Source organism: Solanum tuberosum, unplaced genomic scaffold (genome assembly GCF_000226075.1).
Source record: "Solanum tuberosum cultivar DM 1-3 516 R44 unplaced genomic scaffold, SolTub_3.0 scf00771, whole genome shotgun sequence".
Classification (NCBI taxonomy): domain Eukaryota; kingdom Viridiplantae; phylum Streptophyta; class Magnoliopsida; order Solanales; family Solanaceae; genus Solanum; species Solanum tuberosum.
The window spans coordinates 81,551-92,731 of NW_006239719.1; the positions used below are offsets into that span (position 1 = coordinate 81,551).

Below are 11,181 nucleotides of genomic sequence, written 5' to 3' on the forward strand. Positions count from 1 at the left end.
AAATTGTTCGTACTATGTGGGAGGATTATATTAAAGACTAGTACACTACAATTTATGTTCAATTTTTTAATTAATTAAATTAAAGTTAGATGAAACAATTACTTAAGTGGAGAACAAATAGCTTTGTAATAATTTATTATGAGAACAAATAGAATGAAGAAGTCATCAATATGAAAAAAGATGAAAAGAAAAGAATAATTGCAGGCATTTTCTTTAGTGGGTACAAAAAATAATGTTATAAAAAATTAACGAGGGTTCAATTATGTATGTATCACATACTAGAAAGTGTTTAAAATTTATAATAGTTTTCCTTTATTAAAAAAGATATTCATAAATTAAGTAATAAAATAAATTTAACATTAGATAAAGGATAAATTAGTCATATTCTATTTTATTTATGTTTATTTTAAATAGATTTAAAGAATGGTTACAAGAAAATCAAAATAAGGGAGGTATACGTAATAACATAAACCACAAGGAAAGTTAGCGAAATAGAGCAAAACCTGGAGGGAGGTCTCTGAAATTATCCCTTTTATTTATTTGATAAGATTGAATAAACAATTGAGACTATTTTAATAGTTTTACAACTTATGAGATTTTTATGTTTATGAGAAAATATACAACACAAAAATTTCATATCGCATGTCCAAACAAAACTTCAATTTCATCTCATGGTTCCATATCATGATACCATATTATGATACCATATCGCATGGCTAAATGGGCCCTTAGTATTAAAAGTTGAGGTGTGAAGTTGAAAAAGACTTTTGGAAAATGTTTTCATTATTTTTTGGAGGTAACTCTTTTTTCTTAAATTTGAGGAAAATAAATTGATTTAGAAAATATTTATGTCAACCAAACGTGAAGAAATTAGAAAACATACCAAACACACTCAATTAAAATGAACCTACTCTCATAAATTAGCCTAGCGTTTTTGTGCAATTTTCAAAATTTGAATGAAAAGGCGCGTAAGCAAGAAATTAAGGGCCATTTTAACATGTCATATCATATGTCCCAGGTAGAGCTTCTTTGTTTGACTTGAAACATACATTGTTATAGTAAAGAGGCCCAGTAGTAGACTAGTAGTTATCATTATTATTATACTACAATCAACATATCTTCGAAAGTGACAAAAAACACATGACAATCACTATAATTCTGCTTTCTATTTCATATCTGTAATTCTGGGCTTTGTTGATATTTTTGAGAGCTCCAATCCACTCTTTTCCTGGTAAACTTTTGAATTTCAAATTAGTTTCTTATTTAGTTGAGATTTACCTTAACCACATTTTCATCATTTAGTTTAGATCTATGATTCATTTGTTTTTTGAAATTTTATACTTTCTCTACTCCAATTTTAGGTTTTTTACTATTTGGGATTTATGAGTCTTTGAGCAATACTTTTGATGATTTTGTTAACTGCTTTGCCATTTTCTATTGATTTGGTTGTATCTAGGTGTAGTATGTAATAAAGGTAGTTAAGAAAGTTTGAATCTTTTTCAATAATTGTAGTGTTCAGATAGCTTTCACGCACCTCGATTAATTCCATCGAATACTAGGTAACTTTGTCCACCAGGTTAGGACAGATGGGAGGAAATCACCTAATTTTTTGTTTGTTTGTGTTGAGATTTGAACCTGAGACGTCATGATTCTCAACCACTTCATTGACTAGTAGGCCGCATCCTGGGTGCAAGAAAGCTTGAATGTTGTTTTCCTTTTAGCTTGATTGTATCCACTTGTAATGTCTCTGTTCTTCAAATGGGCTTTAAGGTAACTCTTATCTGTTTTGAGGAATGTAGATGCAAAATGTGATTCTTTTTTCCTCTTTTGGGGGGCTTTTCGTTTCAATGTTTCTTTTATTTGTATAAGAAGTTTGTGGCTGGGAGGTGGTGCATCGATGAGGATGCATATAGCCCGACCTCAACTTGTTTGGACTTAGGCGTAGTTGTTGTGGTAGAGTGAGGATTGGGTTAGGCCAAGGGCCGTACTTATACTTCTCAACCTTCCTTTTGTAATGATGGGTGTAAATCGGTACTAGTCTTCCATTTTCTACCTGCACACCCGTATGTGGGCTATAGGTATTAGTAATTACAATGCCACATGTGGTTTTGGAGATCACCAGGGTGTGGATAATGAAATACTAGTTTCTTCCACCTGTGTACTACCCGCGCAAAGAATCTATTTTGGCTATCTATGAGCTGTGATCTTTGAGTTTCAAGAAGCTTCATGGATATTTTAGTGGAACTTGTAGGCAAATGAGTAGTGTGTTCTATCTATCTGCCAGTGACTATATGTTCTAACTGAGTTTTTTCATCGTAGATATAATAGATGCTTCTCTGCATTCGTGTTTGATCCAATGAATTTAGGTTATTATCATTTGTTTGGAGAAAATACACGCCACATTCTCCTTAGCTCTTTGAACTGTTGTTTGTGATAGTGTATGGTAATTCAGTTTCTATATAAGCCTATCTCAATGCACTCAAACTTTTGCGTTTTTTTGCTCATGTAATAGTTGCTTCTGCTTCACAAGATTGAATGTGATATCTGCTAAGACGATCCTAGAAAATCAGGTTAAAAAATGGTTCAGACATTGGAAGCGATCAAGGGTAGTGGAGGCTCTATTAAAGTTGGAATGACTGGTACAATCGGTGCTTTGATGTCAAGAGAATTAGATTCTAAGAAAGTTTCTTCTCAGACACCAGCTTCATGTAGAAGTAAGTCTACAACAGTTTGTTCATTCATTGCTGGCAGTGCTTCCAGTCCCAAAAGAACAAATCCGAAAACATCAGGTGACGAAGCAAGTAGCAGTGGGATGTCTGAGAGCAATAAGAAAATCAGTGAAGTTGTTAGGAAAACAAAACACTACAGTCGAAAAACTCAACATATTCCAATACTAGAATCAGAAAACATTTCCGTAGATGGAACGCCTGTTAGGCAGAAACCTGATAGAAAGGGACATCACATTGTGGAAGTTGTGAACATAAATTGTGGAAATGCTGACAGAACTTGGGCTGGCCCTATAAAGAATCGCCTGAAGAAGCTCGGTTTCTCAAAGTTATCCGAAAGCCCTGTCTAACGAGCCTGAACCTGTAAATTGGTTCATTACATACTGGTAAATCAGCTTATTGCTCTCTCTTCTCTTTTTCGGATTGTGGCTGATGATCCATGGTCTGGTTACGCTAATAGAAGTCATATGTGCAAGTTCGTGAGACTTGTTAGACCTGTTATGACAGATTCATGCTATGTTCGCGCAAGAGGAGGGCGTCTATCTCAACAGAAGAGTTTTTTGATGCCACCTTCTTAAAAACTGTGAAGTCTAAAGGTATAAGCTTTGTACTTGGATCATTGTGTGGTAGGAGCCAGGGTGGTTCAATAGTAAAGCCACTGAAGCAATGACTTTGGGCAATCAAAAAAATTACACAACAAAATTATTCAATGTTTTATATATCTAAATATTAATGATTATGTACTCTCTCCCAGTCCCAATTTACGTGACATATTTTGTTTTTCGAGAGTCAAACAATTTATGTTTGACCGAGAATTTGCTCATGGAATCTTCAAATTTTTTAAAATGAAAGTTATATATTTGTAAACTATGTAAAAAGTACTATAAGTCACAATAATTGACAGTTCAAAATATTTAAAAGATATATGAAAAATTTCTGGTCAAAGATAAACTTGTTTGAATCTCAAAATTCGAAATGTGTCACATAGATTGGGACGTAGAGAGTATTTATGGTTAGTATTAATTGAAAATCTTTTACCTATCGTTATGCACATATTTTCAAAATTTTATTATTTTCTCAAAATACAATTGATGTAATTATAACCAAAAGTCCCAGGCAATTAAATTTGCAATTATTTTGTACTTCTTTATTTATCTAATTCACGTCAATTTGAATTATTTATGTTTTAATATTGACTTTATAAGACTGTCTTTAATTCTTTGAAGTGTGTTCTTAAACATTTTAAGTTTAAACTAATTAGATTATTCCATAATTAAATCTAATAAAACATTGTTTTAACTTTGAATGTCTTCTGAAGAATATCAATCATTACAATATTGTTGATTCAGATATATTTTTGTAATTAAAAGCAATATGAAATATTATAAAAATAAAAATGATAGCATAGTGCATACTCAATTAGGTGAAGTCTTAATACTATTTCTAAATATTTCTCGTGTTTCTAGAATAAATTTGATAATTTGTGTAACAATTAACTCAATTGAAAAGGTTTTTGGAACTATAATCAATAAGAACCTACAAACGTAAACATTTGTGGTGTTATCTAATGTATAATAATTGAGAAAATGGTCTAGAACCCCCCCAACCTATATCCGAAATCTCAACTACACACTCCAACTTTACGAATGTCCTATTACCCACCTGAACTTTATATTTATCTATTTTTATACACACCTAAGTGCTGACCTCAACACATAAACCAAATAATTAGGCCTGCGTGATTCCACGCGCTGGGTCCCTCACCTCTTCAACTCCCATTTCTTGTTTTTTCCACCATTTCCCTCCTAAAACGTAAAAGAAGAAGAAAAAAATCATCTTCAATCCTTCTCCATTAACAATGCCCTCTGTTAACTAAGAGCTTAGGTTGACAGTTCCACCGAAATGGCCATAGCGCAGCCGGCGACGGTCATACGACCTTCAGACCAATGCAAAAATATACCCATGGAGGAGACGGATCTTCTCCAACAAGAATCACCTTCAAATTCCAACCACAACTCCTGTTCATCTTTCGGAGGGAGTGATTCAGATCGTTCCAATTAGGTTTGATTCATCCATACAAAGCTTATTCAAGTTTCCACTTGCCATTTTTGATGAATTTCGAGAAAATTCAAAATTAAAATTAGAGACCTAAATAAGAAATTAGAGCATATTACAAATCCTAAATTCAAGATTTGAAGTAGAAATGAACATTAACAACTAAACCCTACTTAATTTTGAGAGGAAATTGTGATTTTTTTTATATAAGGAACAAGGGTTAATGGTGGGGAAAAAGAAATAATGGTTTATTTAGAAGTGGGGAAGATGACCATTGGAGAAGGAGGAATTTTTCGTCAAAATTAATGTTTTAACGCGCCTAGAGGAAGTGAGAACACCTACCATGACAGGTCAGCACTTAGGTGTGTATAAAATAGAGAAATATAAAGTTCAGGTGGGTAATAGGACATTCGTAAAGTTGGAGTGTGTAGTTGAGATTTCGAGTATAGGTTGGGGGGGTTTTAGACCATTTTCTCTTTTTATATTTTTAAGTAAATCTCGAAAATGAGTAATTAATTAAAAAAATAAGAATAATATGAAAAACATATAAAATTAACGCAAAAAATTCACAAATAAATATAGTAACCTTAAATTCAACAATTTCAACAAATTTTTTTATTATTTAATTATTTTCGGTAAATCCCAACATTTAGTAATTAATTAATAAAAAATAGAAAACATATAAAAAAAAATATAAATTTAACCCCACAAATTTATAAATAAATATAGAAACCTTAAATTCAACAATTTCATTAAAAAAATTAAATTTGGGAAATACCAAAAATGTGTAATTAATTAATAAAAAATAGGAAATATATAAAATTAACCACAAAAAATCACAAATAAATATAGTAACCTTAAATTCAACAATTTCAACAAATTTTTTTATTATTTAATTATTTTCGGTAAATCCCAACATTTAGTAATTAATTAATAAAAAATAGAAAACATATAAAAAAAAATATAAATTTAACCCCACAAATTTATAAATAAATATAGAAACCTTAAATTCAACAATTTCATTAAAAAAATTAAATTTGGGAAATACCAAAAATGTGTAATTAATTAATAAAAAATAGGAAATATATAAAATTAACCACAAAAAATCACAAATAAATATAGTAACCTTAAATTCAACAATTTCAACAAATTTTTTTATTATTTAATTATTTTCGGTAAATCCCAACATTTAGTAATTAATTAATAAAAAATAGAAAACATATAAAAAAAAATATAAATTTAACCCCACAAATTTATAAATAAATATAGAAACCTTAAATTCAACAATTTCATTAAAAAAATTAAATTTGGGAAATACCAAAAATGTGTAATTAATTAATAAAAAATAGGAAATATATAAAATTAACCACAAAAAATCACAAATAAATATAGTAACCTTAAATTCAACAATTTCAACAAATTTTTTTATTATTTAATTATTTTCGGTAAATCCCAACATTTAGTAATTAATTAATAAAAAATAGAAAACATATAAAAAAAATATAAATTTAACCCCACAAATTTATAAATAAATATAGAAACCTTAAATTCAACAATTTCATTAAAAAAATTAAATTTGGGAAATACCAAAAATGTGTAATTAATTAATAAAAAATAGGAAATATATAAAATTAACCACAAAAAATCACAAATAAATATAGTAACCTTAATTTCAAAAATTTTGAATTTTTATTTTTTATGGTAAATCTCGAAAATGAGTAATTAATTAAAAAAATAAGAATAATATGAAAAACATATAAAATTAACGCAAAAAATTCACAAATAAATATATTAACCATAAATTCTATAATTTCATAAATTTTAATTTTTAAAATATGACGTAAAAATTTAAAAACCATAAAAAAAAATTAAAACAATTAATAACATTCAAAAAGATATGAAAACAATCGAAAACACTTTTTAACATGTGAAACTAATGATAGAGTACATATTTGTACAAATAAAAGATGTTTCAAATTTATATATGTCTCTTCTTGTCTTATGAAATATTATACTGTCAATTGAAAAAAAAAATTAATTATCAAATTATAATTGATTATTATATTTTAAGAATTTATAAGAATAAAATATATATAAAAAAATATTGAATAAACATAAAATCTCTTTTTTTTTTTTAAATTTTTTCTGGCTTTAAACAATTAATTTTATTGTGCTATTTCATAAAATGGGAAGTGATGCAACAAATTTGATAGTGTATATGCTGCCTATCTCAACTAAAGAGTATTTTGATGACACCTTCTCATAAACTCTAATACTTTGTATGAAGCTAGATATGAGGGAAGCCATGCATTAAAGTTGAAGAGAAGTTGTTCTAGCTGTGATACTTGTTTTGATTTTGAATTCATTATTTCTTTGCTATCATATGTTACTCATCCATATGTTTCGTTTATAGAACCCGTGGGTTATTGCCTTAAACAATGCAACACAAGGAAGTAGGAACTACATCTAACAACCCATTATGCATGAAACTCAATATTTCTTCTTCAATAAAATCATGCTCAACACAATATCATGGAGCCAATATGCAATCACTCTCAAAAGCATACTAAAACATGTTCATCAACTCGTCTCATATATGAAGTCAAATAGGCAACTCATACTAAATGCACAGCAACATGAGGAACATAAATCATAGAAACTCATTTTCTTACCAAACATGAATTTCATCAAGAACATGCATAACATAAGGAAATCATGGAAAAGCTCATATAACACACATGACTCCCAAAACCCTAAAATTCAAGAGGAACTATTTACCTCAAACTTGAATAGGAGTAGAAGAAAAGAGATGAGGATATCGGGACTTCATATCGGCCTCGCCTCCCAAGTAGCACCCTCAACTAAATTATTTCTCCATAAAACCTTCACGGAAGCTATTTCCTTGTTTCTTTATCTCTTGACTTGCCGGTCTAGAATCTCTACCAGAATCTCTTCATATGAAAGACTTTCGTCAACTCCCAATCCTTCTAGGGGAATAATGGACACCGGATCTCCAATACACTTCTTAAGCATAGAAACATGAAATACCGAATGAAACGGAGCCAACTCATTTGGCAAATCCAACTCATAGGCAACCTTCCCAATACACTTCAAAATTTGATACGGGCCTACATATCGGGGACTAAGTTTTCCTTTCTTGCCAAATCTCATCACACCCTTCATGGCTGAAATATTCAAATAGACCAAATCATTAACTTCAAATTCTAGATACCTTCTTCTCACATCGACATACCTGCACACTTGTAAGAATGTTCTTGATATTTTGTGCCCCATAAAAAATAAAAATAATCTTCCTTCTTTTAATGAAAATTCTTTACACAAAGTTATCCTTCAAACCTAACTCGGGTTTTAAACCTTAGATTTTTCGAGTTTTTGGATTTTCGATAAAGTATTCGTACAAATATATAATTAAGTCGTGTTTCAAATATTTATTTAGCCCTAATAAAATATAACTATCTAAGGTTTTTCTTAAGAAAATAACACAAAATATGAGATGAGTGATAACACTAAAATATTCAACAAAAATTAATAACAAAATTACATAAAATAAATAGTACAAATTAATAAGTCATAATGAAAATGACCATAATTTAAAAGTACTAAATCATGCTAAAATAAGTTTAATAAGTATAAGTTACATGATTAAACATTATAGAAAAATAAAATTAGGTTATGCATTTTAAATATCAAAACCAATGTAAAACTAAAGAACAAATATTCAATATTATTGTCATTTTTAGTTTAATTTTTTTTTGTTAGCATTAGTATTGATTTGATTCTGATTTGAGCTTTATTAGATTTACTAATATCTATGGACTATAACCTCTATTAGATCATTCGAAATTCTAAGTCTCAAAAATTTAAAATAACATATTAAAAGATGAAATTTATGAAAAAATATAAGAATTATTTAGAAATTATATCAAAATAAATATTTTTATTTACAAAGTAAATTTTAAAAATTATATATATACAAATAAAGAATTTGAGTAAGTATCTTCGAACTTCTTCCGCGTGTTTGACTTCAAGAAAGAAAAAATGTTATCGAAATAAATTAAAGAAATGTACGTGCGCGTATATAGTTTAATATATATATAAAATAAACAAATTAGAATTTTATTGTAGCTAAACCCCATCAAATTAATACTTGATAAATTAATAATCTCTCTAAGATAATATTTTTCTCCAGTCCCGACTTGGGTCAATGAAAAATATCACTCATTTCGATAAGACCATAAGATAATATATTTTCAGAAGACCCTTATATAAATATATGGTCAAATTAATATTATAAATTAATTAATAATTCTCTGAAAGTACAAATATATCTAAGACAATTAGTAAATATGATTCTATTGTGTTTTTCTTTATTAAAATTGAAATCTAGTTGAAGCTCATCTCTAATTTTTCTTATTGCATCCAGAAGTTTCGATGTTGCCACGACAACAAATCTTTTTGAATGCATGTGGAATGATCTCTTTTGTACTCACATAATGTTTTACATATTTGATCTGTCATTATTGATTTTGTGACACCTTTTAAATGAGAAATCATTTTTGAATATGATTTCAAGAAATTTCTTATGTTGCTTACATAATTTATTTTTTCACCATCATACAGTGAATAATATTTTATTATTAAAACACAATGAACATTATGCATAATGGATTTATTTTTAAAATAAATCATTGAATTTATAATAAATTTATGAAAAAACTAAGCAAAAGCCCCCATAAACACAAATTAATTACAAACATATACTCCTTTACATTGATCCCCCCCCCCCCTAAATAATTATAGTAGTTGTCCCAACTAATAATTTCGCTTAACTGATACTAAATATATATATCCTTTAATTATGTAACATCTCGCACCTAGAAACGACTAGAAAGAGTTTAAAATCTAAAAATAATCATTTTTGGAAAGCATGTGGAAATCTGGAATTTTCTGTCTAAGTTAAGAAAGTGAGTGAGTTTTGGTCATTTTCAAACGACCATAACTCCTAGCTCAGGATGGTATGAGTGAGATATGCCTTTCGGAAGTTGGGCTGTTGGATCAAGGAAAGTCTCAATCCGAATTTAGGGAAGGACAAAGTAGTCTTTTCTCTAATTAATTTCCTAATTCGTTTTTAGGGATTTATTGGGGTGAAAACATGACTTAGTCAGTTTGGAGAATCGAGAAATACGCTTAGGGCTTGGAGAAGAGAGAAAAGAAGAAAAAAAGGTAGAAAAGCCAAGATTTCGCGAAGAACGTCAAGCTTTTGGAGTGGAATTCGTCGGGGGCGATCCCTATTAAGGTATGTGAGATCTTTTCGTGTCGGTTAGTTCACCCACACACCAACTTGTTTTCAATTCAGTGATTTTTGGGTTGTTTACATGTTAAAAAGTGAAGTTCTTGAAGGACATCGTTAAGTTCTTGATTGGTTGTGTTATTGAAGTTTCTTGTTGATTTGATTCATGTTTCTGGGCTGTTTTTCGAGTTAGATTGGTTGTGTATTGAGGGTACAATTGATCCTAAGAGTTTGGAGAAAGATCTAGGGAAGATTGGAGGGTTTAGAGATGAAAAACGGAGAAGAAAAATCGAGAACACCTGGGTAACGGGGCTGGGGCACCGCGCCAAGCAGCGCACCCCACAGACTTCTCTGAAGTTTGGGGCCTGGCGCCCCACGCCTCTCAGAGCGCTAAGGACTCCAGTTCACCCCATTCTTCCCCCATCTTTTCGTACTAGTTTCCAAGCGATGTACCTATGTTTTCTAGTTGATTCGAACACTCTAAGGTACATCTAAACATCATGAAATCATCTATAAACTCATGAACCTTGAATCCATAGTCCAATTCAAGGAAAGTTAAGATCAAAGTCAAAGAAGTTAAGAGTCAAGTCTAGAAGTTAAGAAGCAAGTCAAAACAAAGTTTCTTAAAGTTTTCAAGAGTCTTTATTAAACATTTAAACTTCGTTTTAAGGCTTAAGTTTCAAGTAAAGTAAAGAGTAAAGAGTTGAGTTCATTTCTCAAAAGTTATTAGGGGACTAAGTATTCGCAAAGAAGTTTATAAATGTTTTCACATTTGAGCAAGAAAGGAACTATGATTTCCAAAAGAGCCTTTGGACTAGTTTTCAGTAAAGAGAACATCGATTCCAAGTGAGCCTTTGGGCTAAACTTTGAGCAATTATCTCAAACTAAAGAAAGAGGTGTTTAAAACACATACGAGCTAAAGTATATTTTGGGAGTAGTATTGAACACCGAATTGGGGACGCGAGTTCATATTAACTCAACTCTCCATAAGAACAATGCAGCCAACATGAGATTTAACGGGTCATACTTTTAAGATGATCACGTAAGTTAAGCTAGTGGATCCACTAAGTTAAGTAAGGTCCTATATCA

At 29.9% G+C, this 11,181-nt stretch overlaps 1 protein-coding gene across 1 annotated transcript; it reads left to right on the forward strand.

The window, feature by feature from the left end:
• The first annotated feature begins 1,127 nt into the window (after positions 1–1,127).
• Positions 1,128–3,588, forward strand: LOC102599052 (uncharacterized). The gene is made up of 2 exons (XM_006367478.2): positions 1,128–1,231; positions 2,513–3,588. The coding sequence occupies exon 2, from the start codon at positions 2,579–2,581 to the stop codon at positions 3,074–3,076; it is 498 nt and encodes a 165-aa protein (XP_006367540.1). The 5' UTR covers positions 1,128–1,231; positions 2,513–2,578; the 3' UTR covers positions 3,077–3,588.
• The last annotated feature ends 7,593 nt before the right edge of the window (positions 3,589–11,181 follow it).